Source organism: Mesocricetus auratus, unplaced genomic scaffold, assembly GCF_017639785.1.
Source record: "Mesocricetus auratus isolate SY011 unplaced genomic scaffold, BCM_Maur_2.0 Super-Scaffold_100676, whole genome shotgun sequence".
Classification (NCBI taxonomy): domain Eukaryota; kingdom Metazoa; phylum Chordata; class Mammalia; order Rodentia; family Cricetidae; genus Mesocricetus; species Mesocricetus auratus.
Window position 1 is genome coordinate 18,024,302 of NW_024429266.1, and position 23,962 is coordinate 18,048,263.

At 37.7% G+C, this 23,962-nt stretch overlaps 1 protein-coding gene across 8 annotated transcripts in view; it reads left to right on the forward strand.

The window, feature by feature from the left end:
- The window catches only part of Rgs7 (regulator of G protein signaling 7), a 362,079-nt gene that overhangs the window by 255,179 nt on the left and 82,938 nt on the right, over positions 1 to 23,962 (forward strand). For 7 of the 8 annotated variants that reach the window (XM_021231937.2, XM_013119218.3, XM_005078174.4 and 4 more), the window contains exon 4: positions 3,004 to 3,054. The exons of the other annotated variant lie outside the window; for it this stretch is intronic. In XM_021231937.2, coding sequence (XP_021087596.1) covers positions 3,004 to 3,054 — 51 coding nt within the window. The remainder of the gene's footprint in view (positions 1 to 3,003; positions 3,055 to 23,962) is intronic. 8 annotated transcript variants of the gene reach the window in all.

Here is a 23,962-nt window from a genome sequence, read left to right on the forward strand (position 1 = left end):
TTTACTTTATCTTACAGCTCTTGCATATTTCTGTTCCCATTTCTGCAATGTTCCATGAGCCTTAGAAAGGGTGGTATAAGTGACTTATGTTTTCTGCATTTTGGTCAGTCACGAATACGCCTATTACTCATCCCTGGAAGAAGAAGTTTCTCTAATAAGACCAGGAGATCCTTTTGACTGAAGTTTGTCTTGAAAAACCAAACAAAATGTTTTTCTCTATTTAGCATAGCATTATCTGTAGGATTGTGGCACAGTACCTTTATTAAATTGAGATATGTGTCCTGTATTTTGACATTCTCCAGGACTTTTATCATGAGGGATTGTTAGATTTTGCCCAAGGCCTTTTCTGCATTATGATCATGTGGTTTCTATTTGAGTTTGTTTTTTGTGTTGTATCACCTTTAATGATTTATGCATGTTGAAATATCCCTGTACCTTAGAGATGAAATTTCCTTGATCATGGTTGATGGTGTTCTTGAATTCAGTTTGGAAATATTTTGGTGAGAAATTTTAAATGTGTGTTTCACCAAAGAGATTGGCCTATAATTTTCTCTTTTTTCTTGGGTCTTTGTCAAAATTTAGTATCAAAGTAATACTGGCTTAGTAAAAAGAATTTGGAAGTTTTCCTTTTCTGTTTTACAGAATAGCATGAGGAGGGTTGTCATTAGCTTTTCTTTGGAGAGCTGGTATAATTCTCTGCTGAATGTTTCTGTACCTGGGCTTGGAAAAAGGATACATTTCCATGGGAAAAATGAGTTAAAACAGTGGTAAGGTTTAGAAGCTGATATGACAAAGGATATACAAGATCTGGGACTCTTATGCCACATTTTGTGGGCTCATATCTGTGTAGCATGTTTGTATGTGGATGCGGGTTTCCCTTTGTATACATGTGTGAAGGCCATGGGTTGACATCAGGTGTCTCCCTTTATCACACTTCACCTTATTGTTTTTTAGAAGAAGTCACTGAGCCTAAAACTTACTTATATTTCAATTAGACTGGCTATCCAGTTCTTGGAGTTGTAGTATATACTACTATAACATGATTAATAAAAACCCAGAGACAGATTTTGGGGTTCAAGCTGAAGATCAGAGAAGCAAAGCAACTGGCTACTAGTCTTACCTCTGCCTCAGGTGGAAAGGGCTGTCCTGTGCTCAAAATGGTTGGAGAATAAATCTCTAAGGTTGAATACTGAATGCCCTGCTCCTATTTTATATACCTCTCTAGAACTGAGATTAAAGGATTAGGATCCCAAGTACTGAGATCTTCCTTATGTGAGCTGTATTTCTTTTAGACTGATTCACTCAAATGTAACTCTGGGTGACCTTGAAGTCACAGAGATCCATTTACCTTTTACCTTTGTCTCCTGAGTCTTGAGATTAAAAGTATGTGCCACTACTAACCAGCTTCTACAGCTAACTAGTGTGGCTGGTGGAATTAAAGGTGTGCATCACCATTGCCTAGCTCTATGGCTGTGGCTAGCTTTGCATTTTGATCTCCAGTGACTTTGTTAAATCATGAACAATACATCACCACATACTACCACCACTGGCATTTTCATGAGGGCTGCAGATCCAAAATCAGGTCCTCATGCTTGCCCACTGAGAGATCTATGTAGCTCCTCTTGAACTTTTTGCCTATTTTGCATAATGTGAACTTTATCAATCATGCCTGTCTGTTATATACAGCTTTACACACAACTTCATTCATCTTTAGTCTCATTAACATCATACCTCTCTACCAGGGTCATGGGCTTTAGAACTATAATGAGGCATAGGTTACCTTGAGATACGGTGCGTTGCTTCTTCTGTACCTGAACCATAGACTCTAGCTTGTTCCAGTTGGCCTTGACTGGGGAGTTTCCTATTTGCCAATAGGTTTTCTCAAGATGCGAATTTTGCAGCCCTGATCTAAGGCTTCTGGGATCTCATTCTCCTCACTTTTAGACCAACTGTCCTACCTCTGTGCCCTAGGCTAGCCTGGGAAGTACTGTGTAGTCCACAACAGCCTCAGTCTTGCCAACGAGACTCCTTCAGCCTCCAGAGTTCTGGAACTGCAGAAGTGAACCAGCACTCCTATCATTTTTACTACCCTAGTATTCTGTGGGAAATTCAAGTTGGATTTCTTAAAAGCACTTTGATAGTGTTATTTGTCTGCTGAAAAATATGTGCCTTATTTATAAGGAAAAACGTTCAAATTATTTTTACCCTGAAATTCTAAATTTGTCAAATGTGTATGTCTTTCCCTGACTTTCAAATTCCTTTCCCTAGCACTCAATATGCAACAAGAGAACAATAAATGGGATCTGCTGTTTTCTGTTGTTTAATGTGTTACATCCCTTAGCATCTACATTTCTTTCCTTTTCATACATCCAGTGCAGTCTTTAGAATCTAGCAGATACTTCCTCATTTCACGTTAGGAAGTGGAGGCCTGCTTTGGTTAGTTAGTGTGAATTGTTCCTTGGAAGCAGGGGCTCAGCCTCAAACAGTCAGAGATGAACTTGAGAGTCTGCTTTGAGTCCTTTTAAGTATATGCTCCCACATCTGTGAGGTACTGTGGTCCAGACTCCAATAAAGGGTCCTAGGCATTTCAGTGAAGGGCTGAGGTAGCTTCTGTACCCGAAGTTCTCTTGTACCCATGAGTCTTATGGACAAGATAAGGACAATCAGAAATGGGTGAGGGGGACCCTCCTGGAAAGTTGTGCTCATGCCTTGATAAGATTTATGCCTGAAATATGACATTTAGTAAACTTAATGACTAAAGCATTAAAATGAATGAAAGCATGATATATATAAGAAATCATGAACCATGTTTAATAATTTGCCATCTTTCACGTTGGCTCATTAGAGAAATATATTCTCAGTGCTATTTTAGTACTCTATCTGTTGATGACTCTTCACTGCTTGTTGTAATGATTTACTGAAATGAGAACCCAAAGTGGAGAGTTCTTAAAGTTATCATGTGTAAACAAAAGGTTCACATCTATTTGTGTTTTCTTTTTCTAGGGTCAGACATTGTTCAGTGGTTAATAAAGAACTTAACTATAGAAGATCCAGGTAAATAAATCATTTTCCTCTTGCCATATTATTTTTTCTTTGTGGTTTTGATCAATGTTCTCAAGGCTATTGAAAATAATGATTAAGCAAATTTCATGGCAATAAACATAATTAAACTTGAACTATATGTTTAGTGTTTACACAAAGTCAACATATATTCAACTAAAACATTATAATAATATTTATATAATTTTCACATTATAATGATCCATTTTATATTAATTATGATTATTTGTAATTTTTAGAATAGATTATATATATAATTTCACATGTAATTTGTAGCAAATTATTGTGAAACCATGAAATATCTCTTTAGGACACTTTAAAGTAAATCTCAATTTATCATTTGCCTAAGTTCTATTTTTGAATGAGTTTTAAATATCATATGCCTTTTTAAATTCTGATTTTTGGTCAGCTGTATGTGTGTTTGATATTCTCACTGAAATCCTGAACTCATTTACTTTGGTAGACAGAGTTAGTCCTGTGACTGAGCAATGAATTCCTAAGTTGGAAGCAACTTTAACCAGCTTGTGTTTTGTCTCATGGAAGAAGCTCTTAAACTTATAAGGCATTCAGTGACTTTTGAAAACGTGATGTGAAAGCCTCCACGTGTGGCCAACTATTTATGTCACTGAAACACAAATAAGCTCTGCTGTTTAGTGGAGATGCTGAGAATCTAATAGCTTTCAAGGGGGCGATAAATCCAGCAATAGGGAAGGATAGACATGATGCAAGCCAGTGTGTGCGGCCCACTGACCTACCTACCTGTACAACACTCTACTGCCTGGAAAGTGAGGTTTATGTCTTTTGTTCTCCCTTTGCTGATTAGCGTCTTAGAATGATTTAAACTTGATAGAACATGGAGGTAAAAAGGGTTTTGCCTTTTGTGATAGTTTAATGAAACCATCAGAAAATGTAGCTAGAATTCTGTATATATCAATCTATCTATACACATGCTCAGTTGATACATGAGATTTGTAAATATTTCTCTAGTAGGTTCAGGGGAACTAAAAGTGTTAAGCAGAGAATGAAGCAGCTATTGTATAGCACTGCATTGTCACTAAGTGAGAGAGGAAGTGCTTATAATGAAAAGAAACCACACCTTTAAAGTTCACAGTTCAGCTTTATGCCATTGGTATTTCTGATTTGCATAACTACAGAAGCTCAGAAAATGGTCCCAAATGTGCTACTGATTTGCAACCACCACCAACAATACTATAGATCAAATCATTAAAAATGAATTCAAAAGAGTATTTTTCTATAACAATTTGATAGTTTCTCCCTTTAAATTTTCAGGGTGGAATCCATCCTGTAGCCCATGCTGTCCTGAAAATTATCATGCAGTCCAAACTTTTCAGTTATGTTATGACACACTAAGAAAGATGGCTTTTAACTTGTTGGTTTATTTCTTTGAATGAACAAGTTTACCCTATCAGGGGTATAAGCCTCTCTGCTGTTTTAAGTAATGTAAATGAAGCACCAGTGAGGGTTCTGCATGTGTAACAGTGCACACACAGCTGGCTCTTAACTAAATGTGGTTAGCAATGTAGTTGACATTAAGAAAGCTGCTTTGAGGGCCCTGCGAATGGAGCTGTTTAGATCGAAGACTATGCTGCTACGACAATGTCTGGTCTACGTTAGACCTCACCAAAGTCTTGAATCAGTTTAAAAATGAAAGAGAATCTAATGCCTGGCTCCTGCCTGTCTAGTGTCCTATCTGGTAGCAAAATGTTGCCTGGTGGCCTTAATGGAAAATTTGAAGTTCTAAATGTCAGTAATTAGTCGAAAGAAAGTTTTGTGAAAACTAGATGAAAAATAAGACCAAATGTGGATCCAATGGCCCATGTGGAACAACGTAAGTTTCGTGATCTTCAAGGGGCAAGAGTTGTTTACATTACTATTTAACATTTCCTTAACCAATGTCTAAGTACCTTTCACATCCATTACAGCAACTTAGTGTCATCAGACACTGAGACACAATGTATTATTCCTTTTAAAATAAAGTTTCATTATCTTTTAGTTACAATTTAAGATTATTCTTAATTATATTGGCATGCATATATATGCATATATATATACATTGTATACACATATAATAAAATTATCTTAGTTATTTTTGTATTGCTATAAAGAGACACCATGACCAAGACATATAAAAAATATTTAATTGGGGGATTGTTTACAGTTCCAGAGGTTTAATCCACGACCACAATGGTGGGGAACATGACAAACACAGGCAGGTATGTGCTGTCATAGTAGCTGGAGCTTACATCTTATCTGCAAGTTGGAAGGAAAAAGAGAAAATTCTACTGGAGCTAGCATGGTTTTTTAAAACCTCAAGCACACACCTAGTGACACACCTCTTTCAACAAAGCCATGTCTCCTAATCCCTCCCAAAACAGTTCCACCAACTAGGAACCAATTGTTCAAATATATAAGCCTATGGGGGGGGGTAGGGTATTCCCGTAAAAACCTCCATACAACCATAAAAGATTAGTCTAATCTAGAATTCTTTTACACTCCAGTCTACTTTTGTAATATCTTTATTGGAAATAAATGAGACTATAAGAAGGTCTGTTTCTTTGATTTATTCACACTTTTGTGTGAATATTTTTATTTCTCACTGAATGCTCTAGGAAAACTTTTCCCCCCTTAATGAGTGATTGATTCAAGGCATTCTACTCCTTCCCTTTTCCTTTTCACTGGTTTGGTATCAGTCTCTCAATGCCTTTTAATACTTTAGCTAATCTATAATGTTGACCTGTGCAGAATGCTTCTTATCCATGCAGCACACTGTTGCTAAGTAACATAGGCCCAAGAATTCCCAAATGTGCACTGTCCATGGAACTCTTGCTGACCACTCTCTGTTCTGTACTTTGCTGGGAGGAGGCAGTAACACAGAGCTGAGACTTACTTTTGCTCCTGTCTCCTGTGTTCCCCTGCTCAGCTGCAGAGTTAAGTTTGTGCTGTTACATGTATATATACATGAGGTCTGTTCAATGACTAGACTGGGAAAAGGAAGCAAAACAAATAAAAACAAATAGCAACAATAAATCAAAAGTTAATAATAAAAAAGAACTGCCTGTTCTCAGTTTCCCCTGAGATTTTAGTGCCTGTTACTGGTGTTTCTAGTTGGTGCATTCATTGCTTCCTTATGATTAAGCCTCCTCAATATCAGAGTTCCTGCCTATGTACTAACAACTGTGCTTTTGACAGGCTTTGTATGGGAGCATAGCAACAGATCTGTCTGACATAAGAAATCTTTTCAATCATATTTCCTTTTCTATTTTATCCTCAGTTGAAAGATGGTTATTCTACTTTCTTACTACTTCTGGGTCCAGGGTTCCCTGAGGCTTTCCACCTAGGACATCCCACATAGTTCTTGCATTACCAGTCTTCTGGGTCACCAGGTATCTTGTGGAAAACAACATATTCTTCTCTTCTCTTAAATATAATATTTTTCCTTGTTTTCCTAATTACCTAAGATTATTCTTTGATGTTAATTCATTTTTTTGCTCTCTGATAAAACAAATTCTATGATAAACTCAATCAGACCTTCAAAGTAAGCACACATTCCACTTAACCCATGATTCTGTGACTCCCATGGTCATCTCCACTGACCTGAGTCCATTGATTGCTTTCTGCCTTGCTCTATGGAAGAATACAGCCAGCTGGTAGGGCATGAGCGCAGATTTTTGCCATGGAAACTTTGCTAGCCTGCATTCTAGGTTGTTCTTCTTCTCTCACCCTCCAGCCTTCTCATCACACTCTCAGGATCCAGATACTGTGAATTCTTGCTCTTGGTACATTCATTACGATATCAACCATGAAGGCAAACACTATGAATTCAGAAATTTACATTCGCATTTGCTCTGCCCTCTGGGGTAGATATCACAATATCTTTGGGTTAGGTTTGCAAGAGCTATCTCCCACATCTGTGGCAAACTTTCTGCAGGCCACCAATGATTCCTTGATACCATTCTGCTCATTTGCTATCTCAGTCTCCTCTCACTGGGGGCTTATGAAGCTACACTGACCAAAATGAAGAGTCTGAGAAGGTAGGCTTTCAAAGGGCTACTCTGTATCTTCAGTGTCAAGGTGTTCTCTATATTTCTGTGTTCCTTGAGTGGCACCAAACTGCTCCTCTGATTTCTAGCTCTGCACGATCCATCCAAGCTACTTGAGATTCTTGTCTTCTTTGTGAGGTCTTTGACATAGACCATGTTCCTGGGTTATGCACTTGGGGAGTCGTGATTCATCAGTGGCATTGAGCGAGTTAATGTCTCTAATTGTCCTCCTATCTTAAACATGCTTTAGTGCTATGTTTTGTGAAGCTTACACGAGTCAGTGTGTAAGCAGGACTGAAAATGATTTTATTTTTAAATTGCACTGGTTCTTTTTAACTTTCTGCAAAGACATTTATGTGAATTGAGTTCTTTTTGTTTTTTTAATACATACCATTTTATACTTGCCTGTAAACACAACCTATGCCATGAAATCTTCAGTTCCTGCTGGCTGTTCTTTTGGCCATGAGCTTCAGGAATATCTCCAGTTGATACTACTTCATTTGTCTGTGGGTTACCAGGGTTAACTTCCTTTTATTTTCTTTCACATATGTTGCTCTTAGCAATTCATTTTAAAAAATCATAAGGGGAGGCATACATTTTCTCTGTTAAATTGAAGTGTTAGAGTAGATTATTTTTTATCAATCAACTGATTTTGTTAGCAATAGGAGTTGGCTTGGGTATTATGAAGTATATTTCCAAGTGCATTGCATCAATGCTTCAGGCTTTGCTCTTCTATATAAAACAGGAGACATGGGAATTAAGAAATACTAAGCTTGTCAGCTAACTAAGCCTGGTGCTTGTATACAAAGCATGGAATGAAGGCAGAAAATAAGATTAGATATAAATATAAAATTATCCAAAATACAGACTTACTTTGAAATAGCCACAAAACATCTGAGTGGATAAAGGATCTCGTTGTCAAGCTTCATGGTATGAGTTTGATCCCCAGGCTCCACACAGTAGAAAAGAGAATTCCTACAAGTCATCCTTGTATTGCGGCACTCCCCACAAACATGAATAAATAAACAAACAACTGTAATAAAAATGTCTCTTAGAAGAGTTATCTTTTATGAAACTACAATGAAAAAGTCAAGATTTTAAAACCAATCAGAAGTTTAAATTGTGCATTAGCAGTGGTTTAGTGACTAGACTGTCACTGAACGAATTAAATCTACCCATCCTAGGAAACATAGAATCGATCATCTGCATTCCAAAGCCAGCTGCAGTCCTCTGAAGAAAGCACTCTAAATCCTGTTAGTCCACTTAATGAAAGTCCATTATCAATGGCCTCTGTATTCTCCTTACCTAATGGATCTAGTTAGAATGCAACTGATATCACAGCCCTTGGAACCTGTGCACATGGGTGTCTGGAAAGAAGATAATGTCTCTGTTTCTTTGGTGATATTTTGGATTTGTATTTTATATACTTCTGAACCATTTAACTAAGTTATTTCTTTTGATGACTACAATACTATGTGGTAGCAGACAAGATATTTTATGATTGTACTGTTGGAAAACCAACAGAGGAAATTGAGAAGCTCAAAGTTTCCTAAAGCTGTGAAGTAGAACCTTAGTTGCATAGTCTCTCTTCTCTATTCGCCTTCACCTTGCTTAGCAGTTATTCCTACTCATAGTTTACTTTTCTATGAATGGTGGCTACCATGACTGACAGAGGCAATGACCCACCTGATGGGGTGACATATGATGCGGTGTTTTTTTGAAATATTAAGTTGATATTGTTGGACTTGATAAAATACTTACAACTATATTCTGTTATTAGATCTATTTTCTACACATCATTATTCCTGTGCTTTACGGTAAATAAAAAAAGAAATCTTTTCTACATACATTCACAGTATTTCAAATGATAATCTTGTATGGTGGAAGCATTTGAAATACCTTGAAAATAAGCATCCAATCCCCATGAACTCACAAAAATATTTTTGTGTTTATTCTACAAGCTATCAAGCCAAAATGCAATAAATTAAAGTGACCCATTTACTACTGCTCTAGTCCTGGTAAATCATTACATGCAAACATTCTGGGTTTGTAAGGTATCATTTGACACTGGTACAAGATGTCATGGGTTAAGTCCTTCACATATACCTCTAACAACATTGTTTGAGCTAGTTTCAAGATAATATATATTGCCCATGGGTCCCTCGTAAAAAGGTGCATTTTATGTTATGAATAATGATTCAATAAATAAAAGCTTATGGATGTTCTTATATTTCTAATAACTGTTTGTGTTAATTACTTCTCCTGTTACTATGATAAAAATACCCTAACAAAAGTACTTCATGTTTAGTGAACATGTTCAGTGGTACAGTCTATCACTCTGGGAAAGTGAAGGCAGCAGGAATGTGATCCAGCTGGTCCTATTGCATCCATAATCAAGAAGGGAGAGGTGAATCCTCCTCAGTTAGCTTCTACTCTTCTCTGCATTCTAGGACCTAAGCCCAAAGAGTAGTGGCAGCCTCCTCTAGGATGGGTCTTCTTACCTCAGTTGACCTCAACAAACTGATTCCTCTCAGACATGCTGAGGCTAACACAACACAAAAAATCCTTCACATGTGTGTCTATAGGCTTGGTTTCCTGATTTTTGTGGGTCCTATCAAGATGCTAATATTATATACTACAGCTACTCTTAATGCATGTTCCTATTCCTAAAGCCAGAGAGCTTCAGTTACACAAGGAATCCTACATGTCCCTCTAGTTATTTCCTGTGAGATACACAAGGACAAGAATTTCCTTTGTGTGTTTTCTTCAGTATATTTTTGGCTTCTTTTAGGAGCCAATAAATGGAAAATTCCTTTTTCCATATATTCAGTTGTCAATCACCTTTATCCAGTCAGCCTGAAGTGACACAAAGCAATATTTAGCTTAATTATTAGATGCGTTAAATTTTCGTGGTCATGGAAGTTGGCTACCATAAGATCAGGGCACTGGTACATTTTGTGTAGTTAAAGTTCACTTCCTGGTTCACAGATGGTTTTATCTCAACATGTCCTGGTAGAAGGGGAAAGAGAGGGAGCTCCCTGGGTCTCTTTAGAAGGACATTAATCTAGTAAGTAAGGTTCAGTCTCATTACATAGTTGCCTACACTCAGCATTTACATTTACATTGGACTACCTACCTCCTTCCTTACTGGAACAAGTGACCTCAGTTTGCATCAAATCACCTACCTATAATTGTTCTAAACAAAAAATCAAATCCCATTGTCTCCTATCATAAAGATAGAGATAGAGATAGAGAGAGATAGAGAGAGAGAGAGAGAGAGAGAGAGAGAGAGAGAGAGAGAGAGAGAGAGAGAGAGAGAGAGAATATTTAAAACTGGAAGCATTTATTTTCAAAACAGGAACATTTGGTGTGGGAGAGATGGATGGATTGGTGGTTAAAGGGCTTGCTGTGCAGGCATGCGTTTGGATTACCAGCTGGGCATAGCCCCAGAACTAGTGGAACCTGCAGACTTGCTCCCCAGATCTAGCTAAAACATCTAGCATTCTGTCCCCTGAGAGACCATGTTTCAATAAATAAATAATAAGATGGACAAGCAATTGAGGAAGACATCTGGATGTATAGCATTCAGACCGTTGGTGGGGAGGACAACACAGTGTACTTTTTTGTATCTCAACAGGTGCCCATCTCTCCCACAGGCATCCCTATTTTGGTTTGAACTGCCCATGTCTTAGTCACTGTTCGATTGCTATGACAAGATACTATGACCAAGGCAACTCTTAAAAGAGAAAGCATGTAGCTGGGGCTTACTTTCAGTTCAGAGGTTTAGTCCATTATCATCATTGTCAGGATCATGGTGGCATGCAGGCAGACATGTTGCTGGAAAAGTAGTTGAGAGCTACATCCTGATCTGCAGGCGGAGAAATGCAGAGAGGGCGTGGGGGCTGGTATGTGCTTTTGAAACCTCACTGTTCTCCATGAAAGCCTCACCTACTCCAACAAGGTTACACCTCCTAATCAGTCTTAAACAGTGCTACTCTATGGTGACTACGCATTCAAACATATAAGCTTATGGTGGTCATTCTTATTTAAACTACTATAGCTCTTTATCCCCAAATGTCTGTCCCAGAGTTTTGTGACCTCCTTTGTATTTATCTGATCAATATATATACAATTAAGGTCATGAGTTGATACTTTGAGATACATTGTAAAATGATTGCTGTAACCAAGTTAAGTAACATAGCCACAGCTTTCCTGAGTTACTCCCCCCCTTTAATATTGCAGGAATACATAGGATTTTCACTCTTTAAACAAATATTAAGTGTGCATCTGTATCACAGCAGGTCTGTGGACTAATCACTCTCCTGGTCTCAGAAAATTGCTGTCTTCACCCCAATGAGTTTACCCAAAGGACCAGATCTATGTCTACATACAGTGCAGTGCCCCTTTGTGTGAACGTGTTAGCTAGGTACAGGGCTCCAGGCAGAAGACTGGAAGATGGTACAATGTGAGTAAGAGACAGTCACTGAACTGTCCCAGTTCACTCCCAGCTCCCCGAGAGCCCATTGTCAGTAAGACAGAACCCACATTCACACAGGACTTAATCAACTGTGCTTTCTCTCATAAACAATTTTAAAAGAAAGGAGAATGCAGAAAAAGCATAAAGGGGGACAAAGCAAATGGAATTTAGCAAAACTAATAAGACCTAGCACACAGAGTATCATCTAAAGATAAACTTGATTCATCAGCCCTGCCAATCAGCAAATGGCAAGGAAATTAAGTGACTACATCTCTTATCTGGCAGGACCCAGGAACAGTTGTGTAAGAGCTGCCTGGATCCAGGCCTCTTTATTGTTAAAGAGAACACAGTACTTTTGTTTCGCCACCTAAGAGAGGAGTTAGGGTCTCTCCCTTCAGTGTCTGAACAGAGAACAATGCAATCTGCTCTATCTCTATGAACTATCTCTGTAGCTCATAAGCTTTCCTTTCATTTCAACTAAGAGTTAAGTGAGATGTTAATTACAGAAGTATATACAGCATAGTACTGGTGGGCTCTTTGTGATCTATGTACAGATCTTTCTGTCATACAATGTCCTATCATCACCTGGCCACAAATCACACATGCAGCTTTATTTTGACAGTAAAATGATAATCCTTTATAAAAACAGCAAGTGTATGAAATGTCTTAGTCACAGAAAATGTGAGTTCAAAATTAAATTTGCTAGTCTCCCTTTTAAACAAGAGGGTATTCAAGTATAATAGAGCTAAAATGGTTTTTAAATGTTGGAAGTTATCTTTCAATTCTTTTGATTGAAGCATTTTGAGTTATTCAGAACCTCTGTTCCCCGCTGTGCTCGCTAACACCTATGCTGTGAGACCCATTACAGTACATTAAGCTCATCATGTAGAGTTCTGATTAAGTCCTTTACAGAAGGCAATGCTCAGATTGTGAGTTATGGACTCTCCATCAATCATTGCTCTTTTGACTGAATCCAATTGTTTGGAAGATCTGTTTGTCATTGACTGACTGAATTCCCCAACGAGAGTTTTCAGTAAATCAGACATTTGATTCTTCCCTTGCTGAGGTTTCTGCTCTTCTAGATGAGAAATGGTGGACACGCCACTCTTCATGCTGCTCCTAGCTATGTTAGCAGTGAACCACCTGTGCTGTCTGAGAGACAACCTGTATTCTCTCACATTTCAGTGTATTCCCCTATGACAGCTTGGTAGATGGCTTAGTAGCCAAGGCTTAGGAGTGATGTCAGATGGCACAGGTAGTGATTTATAATGTACATTTTAAAAATAGTTTAAATTCTTTAAGAGCAATAGATATCCACTCTAGGTAATTAAGGAAATGCACAAAAAAAACCAAATAAGGCATACTTATACTCCCAGAGAGACACTTAAAATGCCAACATATCTACGCAACCTAATTTGAAAGCTTCATCTTGACCATGTCCTCAACTGACCTTTGTCAATCTCTACTTCTTCTCACAATAGCCTTCTACTGCCATTAGTATGACCGCAGCCCTGGCTATCACCTCTACTCCTGTTGTCACAAAGTTCCTCTCTAGACTTACATTGCTCTCTTAGCTGAGCTTTTGTCTCAGTGATCATAGAAGGAGAATACAATACATTAAATGTGGCTTTACAGCTTTGTCTCACCTTGAGTCCCGTTAAAATACAATTCTCTCTGGCTCTTAGTTCTGGAAACTGTGACCAAAAGCTCCAAAATTAAAGGCCAAGGCTTCACTTTATCAAGTGAGTTGTATTCAAAGAGAAAAGAGAAAAGTTTCCATCATCCTACTGTCAACCACAGTTTCTGAGTTTACAAACATGGCTCATGTTAATCTTCACCAATGACATTTTTAAAATTATTTTCTTTCCAAGAACATTTCCTGTTTAAGACAGTTCTTACTATGTGGTCCTGTCTGGCCTTGAGCTTATCATCTTCCTCTCTCAGCATCCCAAGGACATCTTTACACAAAAAAACATCTTTGTTGTTATGGACTGTCCCTCCATAGACACATGATAGCCTGTCATTAGGGAATTTGCTAAGATCTGGGGTACATTCACTAGAAAATATGCTTTGTGAATAAAGGGACTGTTTCTCTGTCTCCTTTACATGCCTGATATATACCATTATGTACCATAAATGTCGAATTCAATATACTTAACAAGAGACTATTGACATTAAAAACAAGCTGTTTTTAATCTTTAACATCTCATTTCACAACACAGTATAAACATTGCCACATTCACAGTACAAGCTTGGGCTGAAGGTTCTCGTTAACATGAAAAGTGGGTCCATGGCTTTCTATGACACGGAAAATGCTTAATTATAGAAAGGGAACAGGGTCATCACCTATAGGTTTCAAATTATCTGTTTATCTTTAAGAGAGCAAAGAGAGGCTGCCATGTGCAGAAAAATGCATGATTCAAAAGAGTCTAACCAAGTTTCTTTTATTCCACAGAAAATGGCAAATATTACCTCCTGTTAGACTAAAGCAAGAGATGTTATATGCAATGTGCAGAAGTCTAGAAATCTGAGGAAGGTCTCAGATAAGACTCACAAAAATGTTCTTTAGTTACACATTATATTATTTCAGTGAAGTGATGGCTACAGGCCATGCTTTGATAGTTGCCCCTGTGGTTTTTTTTTCTCCAAAAGAGTTAAAACCCTTAGAAAGTATCCTGGTACACTGCAGATAGATTTTCTGACTTCTTAAACATGGTTTAAGTGATCAAGGTCATGTCTTTTACTGGTAGGTTCAAAAGTGTGATACTTCTGGATATCTTCTTGTGTTGTTCTTCTAGAAGGGGTAGGACAGCATTCCTGGAATAAATAGCTCATGCTGGAGAGAGCAAGAGGCAAGGTGGAGCCTCTGGGTAGTTGAGACACTCAGTCCTCAGCATTTCCTCTGAAATTTGCTGCACAGCTCAGCAGGCAGTTTGGTCCTGGATAGGGAGAGCATCTAGTTCCTCTCCAGTAGGTAAATTTCCACTGCTTTGCCTTTTCTGTGAGCATTAGCTCTTTGTTTTGTTAGTGTTTTCCCGCTCCCAGCTGGTCCCCCAAATTAGACAAATGAATCTGATTTGCAAACAGATATCCAATGGCAGCATAATAAATTTTTGGTCACTGGTGTGGTACTGCAAACAGGAACACATTGTTGAAAATATAAAAGACTTTTTATCTGATGCTTAGTTTGCCAAGGTTAGAGCCAAGACCAGCTAAATTGTCCTTAACTGGAAATCATGGCATTGTAGCCTGATGTGCCACCAAGCCCTTTGGAAGAGAAATGAGAGCAGACTGTGGAGCAGGAAGAGCCTGGCAGCTGGAGCCCCCATCCTTCCACAACACTGCCCTCCCTACCTCGTCCCCTCCCCATCCCACCCCACCCCCCACTGCTGGGAAACAGTGTTCCCAGTAGCTACTCCTCATGCCTATAGATACTCTTTTCCACTTGAATCACATGCTCATTTTATTGGTGCTAACTTTATGTATTCACGTAACATAAGGAGATCTTAGGGACACAGCTTCCAGGGAGTGCCATCAAATATTAATTAATGCTTGGTGATAGGGTACAAACATTCCCTGTATCTAGAAGCAAGCAATTTGCCAAAGTGTTTACTTCAGGCAGGGAATGTCTGAAGAAAGATTCAAGTGAGTTGGCAGTAAGGTGTAGTGTTTTGTTTTTTAATTAACTTTTATTTAAATTAAAAACCATCTTATTTTACATACCATTCACAGTTCCTTCTCCCTCCCATCCTCCCATTACCCCCACCATCTCCTCCCTATCCCACCCATATCCACTGCTAAGTGAGGGTGAGGCCTCCCATGGGGGATCATCAAAGTCTGTCACATCATTTGAGGCAGGACCGAGACCCTCCCTCCTCTCTCTAGACTGAGAGACTATTCCTCCATAGGGAATGGGCTTCAAAGGCCTGTTCATGCACTAGGCAAAAATACTGGTTCCACTGCCAGTGGTCCCACAGACTGCCCAAGTCCCCCAACTGACACCCAGTTTGGTCTTACACAGGTTCCCAGCTGTCAGTCTGGAGTCAATGAGCTCCTGTTGCATAACAATATTTTAAAATGAAGGAGTGTTTAGAGAAATGTGTGTACATATGAATGCAGATATTTATCATGCAGATGGCTATAGCTTAGGTCATAATATACAACTGATGAGGGAATTTTTCTAGCATCTTAACCCAGCACCTTTGTGGAAAACTGTCTATGAAGAATGAGGGTACTAGAGGCCTTGGAGAATGATGGTTCAGAGATATGGGCATCCTTAAAGAGTTAAGAAACAAAAATAGGGCCATAAAAAGAAGACCTAAAAGCATTTTCTCAGGACATGAGAGCATAAGGAGCCCAATTCCACGTAATACTCTTTTCAGCTTTGAAGATTTTTTTATCTGATAATGATCGAGATGTTCTGAACAGAGGATGGGGCTCTGAGTTAGCACACACCCAGCCAAGACGGGAGAGGGAGTCTCTGGAAGGGAAAGTGTTTCAAATTAATTGAGTGTTAGAAAGGCAAATAAGTGTTCTTTTCAGGGGTCTTCAGAAGTAAATTTGCTGTCTTGTCTTTTTAATGATCAAAATATTGTAACTCATGTGAGAATAGAAAAAGTCCTTTGTTCAGTTACAAAGTAAATAACATAAAGTCACTCCCTGAACTCTAACCAGTCAGACAGCGTTTGCAGGTGGGACTCATCATATTTTTAATCAGTTATTGACAAACTCACAGAAGTTGTCCATGTCTGCATGTATCAGAGGACAGTGAATAATCAAAATCCTCAGTCATGGTACAGTACTCTTGCACTGTCTGACACAGGGAGAACAATGGTATAGGAGATGAAAAAAAAAAAAAAACCAAAAGACTGGTGTGAGACATTTCCTCCTCTGTTACCATCCCTTTCCCTGCAGTTATACGATATTTCTCTGAAATAATGGGCAGCACTTTAATTTCCAGCGTTTTCTTTTATCCAGCCTCTTGGGTCTCATTTTCCTCAAGCTGTCAGTGTTTCTATGCATTGTTTTACAGATTGTTCTTTCTTACTTTCAACATCTGAATAAACAAAGACTGGGTTATTAAAATAATTAATTAGTTTTATTACATGTACATACATTTCTAGGATTAGCCGTTGCTTATTCATAGCTTTTGTCTTTTTTTATCCCAATTGCAAAAACATTTCCATACTCAAATTGAAACTTCTACAAGTGCTGAGGTAAAATAGATTGTGCCATCCAGCCCACCTTTGTTCATAATTGGCCTTGAGCAACCATTTCTGTGTTTTTGTGATTAGACTGAAGGCCATTAATAACATTTTATATAAGAAATAAAAATTCCCCCTGTTGTCCCAGCATAATTGGGTATCAAGCTGTGCTGCTATCTAAGTTCTAAATCTCACTTTAGTTATTTATTTCAATTACTTTTTTCTAAAATGGGATTTTGGGGTATGGAGAAGGAAAGATCACACTGCTTCCCATGGCAGAAGGTAGCACTAGTTAAGTTTTATCATCTCAGGAGGGGTAGGCAAACCTCAAGTTTGCAATTTCTTGGATATCATTAGTCTACTGCAGTTTTTTTATTTTACTTTTGAATGGTTGGTATTCAATTCAGGACCTCTCACTTTAGTTAAGTGCTCTACCATGTGGTCTTGTCCCTAGCCTTTGAATTTTTGAGATAAACTTGCACTGTGTAGCCTAGACTGCACTTGGAATTTCAGTCCTTCAGCCTCTGGAATACTGGGAATACAGGTGTTCATCAACATAACTGAAAATCTACAGATATTTCTTTTTAATTTAATTTTAAAAGTTGGATTGAAAAACTTCTGGATGAAAAATGAATTGCTGTTTCATCCATTTTCCATTTTCAGGGCATCTAGGCCTGTGCTTGCATTTTGAAATATAGACTGAGCGGTTGGAATAGTGTTTGCATTTATGTTCAATGCTAATTACAAACAGATGATGTAACTTTGTAAAGCCATTACTGGAAAGAATTCCTCAAAACATTAAAAATAGAACTGACATGTGATTAAATAATTCATATTCCACTACTGAGTACACATTCAAAAGAAGTTAAATTGTTCTATTGGTGTGTTAACTGCACTACCATGGTCATCACACAGTTGTTCCCAATAGTCAAGAATCAACCTGCATCTACTAATAAAATGGAACACATATATGTTCATGCATGTTCACAAATTCTATTCATCCTCAGAAAGTGAGAGAGGAGAACACACACACACATACACACACACAAAAGACATAATTTTATCGTTGGTTTCTAAAAATTGTATTACATTAACTGAATTAAAATCTTGCCCATTATAGATCAATCTACTTACATAATTTTGTATGGTGTGTGTGTGTGTGTGTAATGTGTGTGTGTGTGTGTGTGTGTGTGTGTGTGTGTAACACATATAGGGACCAGACCAAGATGGGATTTCCTTGGTTGCTGACAGCATTTTTGTTTGTTTGTTTGGTTTTTTTTTTTTTGGTGGTAAAAAGAGTCTTGACCTGAAACTCTTAAAATTAATGGCATGTCCTAGTGATCTGCTCGCCACTATATCTTCGGTAGAAGGATTATAGGGGTTCCCTGAACTCGGCTTTTTTACCTGGGTTCTGTGGTATTGATCTCAGGCCTTTATGGTTCAAGGCAAACACTTTGGTGCCTGAGCCAAAAGGGGCCCTAGACCCCTACGCCCCTATTAATTCTTGTTAAGTGCTGGATTTTATTTCATAGTATTTTGTTGAAGATTTTTATTTCTTTTACAATAAGAGATATAAATGGTCTGTTATTTTTCTTTCTCCTGATGTCTTAATCTAATTTTAGTGTTAAAATAATGTTGGTTTTATGTAAGTGGGCTACATTCCTTCTGTAACTATTTTGGAAAAGAAATTATGGAGTAATTGGATTTTTTTACAACCCACAGAACTCAAGAGAAAAAACCCATCTAGGCCCATTGCTTTCTTATCTAGAAGTTATTATTTAGTCAGTCCCTTTAATAGAAACAGAACTATTGGAGTGTTTTCATTTGACTTGAGTTAGCTTTAATATTGTCTTCAAGTATATGGTATATTTCATCCAAGTTATCAGAATTCTGGGTGTGATGTTGTTCACAGTGGTCCTCAGTTATATGCACAACATCCATATGTCATTAATAATGACCCCTATGTTATTTCTGATAATGGCAATTTGGGTGGTTTTTTTCATGGTTATCAGGCTAGATGTTTATGAATGTTGTTAATATTTTTCTGAAACTGGAGTTTTGTTTTGTTGTTGTTGTTTGCTTGGTTTCTTTGGAATTCATTTTGACTTGCATTAGATTTCAAGTTCTCTTTTGTCTTAAGGCTCCCATACTGATAGGATCCATATTTTCTTTTCTAATGCATACATTTACTGTTAAAATCTCCATCTATTCACTGCTTTTGCTGTAGCTCATGCATTTTAATAGATTGATTTTGCATGTTTAATTTGTTCAAGCCAATATTTAATTTGTCTTTAGAATGCCTTCTTTGGCCATGTGCTATAAAAATATTTTGTCTAATTTATAAATATTCAGAGATGTGTTTCTTATATTGATTTCTAGAATAATCTTGTAATAATTTTGTGCTCCTAAATTTGTTAAGACATGCTTTATGACCCAAAATGTGCTTTATCTTGGTGAATATTCCATGTAAACTTCAGTGTACTGTTGTTTGGAGGGAAAAATATTAGATAAAAGTCAACTTATCCCAAATCGATTTACCCCAAGTGAGCTTCAGATTAATAGATTCTCACTGTGCTGATTGATTTGTCAGGATCTGTCAGTTCCCAACAGAGCAGAACAGACATTTCCAACTGTAACCTGGGGCGCTCTCTCTCTCTCTCTCTCTCTCTCTCCCTCTCTCTCTCTCTCTCTCTCTCTCTCTCTCTCTCTCTCTCTCTCTCTCTCTCTCTCTCTCTCTCTCTCTCTGTTCTAGTTCTATAATGTTTGCTTTCCATATTTTGATTGACTTCCAGCATTTAGATTGTTTCTTCTTGTTAAATTGACCTCTTTAAAATTATACAGCGCCATGCGTCGCTGATCTTGTTATAATCCCCACTCTATAACTATTTGTTAGCATATGAACATCTTGATCTGTGTGAACAGTGTCCATCCTTCCTAATCTCTCTATTTGTAACACATTGGAATGTGCCCCCACCCTGCAATCTTAACGTTGGAGGCTGAAGCAAGATAACTCACTGTTAAGATCTAGCTGAGCCATGAACTGAGTTCCAATAAAGCTTGGGTTACAGAGTATGATGAAAAATGAGAGGGATCTTCCAGATCCCTCATGTTCTCCTCCCCCTTCCTTTCTCCCCTTCTCTTTCTCTGAGTTGGGGGAAAGACAGAGGAGAGCAAGGAAAAAGATAACTTAATAGAGACAGCCATTATGGGATTAATGAGAAATCTGGCACTAGAGGAATCTCCAGGCGTATATAAGGATGACATCAACTAAGAATCTAAACAATAGTGGAGAGGCTACCTTAAATGCCTTTCTCCTATAATGAGATTGATGACTGCCTTACATGCCATCATAGAGATTCACCCAATAGCTGATGCAAGCATAAGCAGGGATTCACAGCTAAGTGCTGGAATCTAGTTGTAGAGAGGGAGGAGTGATAAATAAAGGGGTCAAGACCATGCTTTTTATAAAGACAAGAACCTAAACAGACAGACATGATTTATTATATGATAGTGGTAGCAAATGGATGCATAGATATATGAATCTACAGAAATATAAATTATTGAATCCTTATGAATCACAACTAAAGCAAATAAAAGAAGGATCTGGTAGTATGATTCAGTGTTAAGTGCTTGTGCACCATGCACAAGGCTCTGGGTTTGATCCTTAGTACCATCAAAGACAAGAAACAAAGAGAAACCCTGTCTCAAAAAACCAAAAAAAGAAAGAAAGGAAGGAAGGAAGGAAGGAAGAAAGAAAGAAAGAAAGAAAGAAAGAAAGAAAGAAAGGAAACATTTTAGAGACAAGAAAGGGATAAATTGATCAAGACCCGCCTGAGAAACAAATGAAGCACAAAGAGTGAGAATGAGAGTGGGGCAAGGAGATTAGGGCGTGGTTTCCTAAAATGTAGGTCATTACCCCATGTGGGTTTTATAACTCAGTGTGAGGAGTGGTCATAAAAAAGATGTCAATCATAAAATGTTTCTGAATAAACAATAACTAAAAATTAATGCAAAACAACCACTTTGTGATCCTGAGGTGTTTTTAGGAAACCATGCCCTAATCTCCTGATCCTGATATTTCACATACAGGACTCAAGCAGAGTTGGGTTATGAGTGTTTACTGTGATGAGGAGGACAAATCCAGAACAATCTAGAACCAACTATTTCCTTCTGAAGCAGATGTAGTGATGAGGTGATGAGAACAGTGTCACTTTCTGTCAACTCATATCACCATAGCATTTGCACGTGATAGTGATGTGTAACACACATCTTAGTTGGTTATCACAATGAACATTTGACAAAGGTACTTTAACTACCTTCATGCTCTATACAACACCAAGGTCCAGAGACTGGAAGTAACTGGCTGCTGTTCCATTTCTAGTAAATACAGAGATATATTTGAATCCAGGCCCAGTACTGCACGTGTTCCACACTCCAATGTATTAAATTCTTGGTGCATTTCTCAATGCTGGCTGAATTTCTGATTCCATTTTTTGTTTCTTTCAAGCAGAATCCATTTTTTTTAATGTGTATGTAGGATTTGAATGTGTTTACACATGTTCAAATGTAGGGAAGCACACATATGTTTGTGGAGGTCAGAGGATGATTTGTGATATCTGCTTAGATTATTATCTATCTTATATATTAAGACAGGGTCTCTCTCTTGAATCTAACTGTAGCTAATTGGACTACTCTAGTTAGCTAGTTTGTTCCAAGTATCCTTTGTGTCTACCTTCTGAGCACTGGGATTGCAGGTGAGCTGCCATGCCTTCTAGGCATTTCCATGGATGTTATGAATCTGATCTCTAGTCTTTGCACTTACACAGCAAGCACCTTACCCTTTGAGACGCGTTTCCAGACCCCAAACTTTGCTACATTCTCTATACTTTATTATCATTTGATATTCACTTTTATAAAAATCAAGTAATATTTGGATTTGTTTTACAACGTGGAAATGTTTCAAAATAGATGAAAGTCCAGGTTACTTCTTTCACTGCCTCCTTCTGCTGAGAAAATAGACCTGCTTTAGAAAGTCCCAGTTCAGTAATAGTCCATTTCTATTTGGCTTTGTTGGAGAATGAAATTTTCTATATATGTAATTTCCCCAAATATCTAACCTTACCTTTTCAAATGCCAATTCTAACAGATCTAAAAGATCATGTTTCAAAGTACTTCTGAAATAACCATCTCCTACTCCAAGCAAACCTTGCTTTTCTGTCTCGGAATCATCCCGAGTACCTATTATTTTGCTAGTAAGCAAATTACCTTTGTATACAGTTTAGCGTTTCCATTTCCTTGCTAGATATCATAATTTTTCTTTAGATTTCCTTATAACACACACCTGGGTAGATCCAAATTATATTTAATCTATATGATGGGAATAACACAATTGTAATTTTTTTACAAATTTATTTTAACTAGGTATGTATGCCTGTGAAATTATACAACATTATTTGTTTTTCTTCTAAAATATGTTTTTAATTGAAATAGAATAGAATTGTATCACTTTCCCTCTCTCAGGTACCTTCCCTCAAGTTGATAACCTCTTTTTCTTTGATTATTATTGTTATATAGAGCTATATTAATAAAAGTCATCCACATAAACCTAAGTAAAAGGTTTTGTCTGCATATACAGAATCCAGTGAAAATTCTCACAATTATTGTTTTCTTGGCCACAACACTTTTCAATCTTTGTGAGATTGCTGACTGTCTTTGGGAGGCTGTCGTGCTCTCTATGGATAAGACTTGATTTTGAAATTGGGCTATAAAAATACAGTACTTCGGGCTGGGCGTTGGTGGCACACGCCTTTAATCCCAGCACTCGGGAGGCAGAGGCAGGCAGATCGCTGTGAGTTCGAGGCCAGCCTGGTCTACCGAGCGAGTTCCAGGACAGCCTCCAAAACAATACAGAGAAACCTTGTCTCGAAAAACCAAAAAAAAAAAAAATACAGTACTTCACAAGAAAAATCAACCTTCTTTTATAATATGTTATTTATCCTTTTAACATTTGCAGTACTGTGATTAAAAAAACAATTTAGTCTGTAGAACACTCTTCTTTTTAAGATGTTGTTATTCTTCACCTCAGGGTTTGAGGTGAGGGAGGGATGAATACCTGGATTTGGCATAGCTGCTGTAGCTCTTCATAGGGTGGCAGTTTGGGAAGGCTTTCTCTGTGCACACATCACTTTGCATATCCAAATGAGAAAGGAAACCAGGATGTTTTGGTTGGTGTGTTGTTCAGCTTGAGCTGTGTGGGTGAAGCAAATGTCACTTGCACATGAAGATCAATTAGTGGGTATTCTACCCTAGAAGCATGATGATGATGAGGGAGTTAGGAGGGTGATCTTGACTGATTACTCATTAAACTCTTGTAATACTCCACTTGGACATTGCCAGTGGTCTTTTGGGATCTTACTAAGTTGAGGTCATGGAGGGATTTTAGGAGCAGTTTGATCATAGGAGCATGCAACTCTATGATTACCATTAAACAAGCAAACCATAAAACCATGTCCTCTAACACTAAGATTTCTTGCTTCCATTTATGCCCATGATATCAATATTAACTTTTCTTGTTGCACAACAACCTGCATCAAATCCTTGTAGAGGTGTTTTGAAAAGACAATACAAGCAGTAACATTAATTTAGAAAAACTGAACTAGCCTCTCATAATCATAACACAAAACACTTTGACACTTTCCTATGTAGTGGTATTTCCAATATTTGAGATGGGCTATATGTTTGAATTCTTGTTTATCTATTAAGCAATATTGGTTAATAGCTTCATATTTTCTTAGTTGTAAGTCAAACACAAAATTTACCTCAGATTTTCACCTATTATTTAATAACTTCATAGTGGAAATTAATTTTAGAATCTCAGACTCTCTTACAATTTAACCAAAGACCTAAAAGTGATTGTCTAAGCCTTGTTGGAAGGCATCTTGGAAGGCCAGACATCTTAAAGATTAAGGCAAATCATTTAACTTTACATTGACCTAGGAAGTATATACTACTGAGGAGGAAACTAGCTTCTACCCCAACAAAAAGGTAGTACCTACAGTAGAACTCTATCAATTTAAAGGCATGATAAAGAATGATCAAAACCAAATTTTCCTGAACCAAACATGTCTAGAGAATACGTAAGTGGGGAGTAAAATGAGACC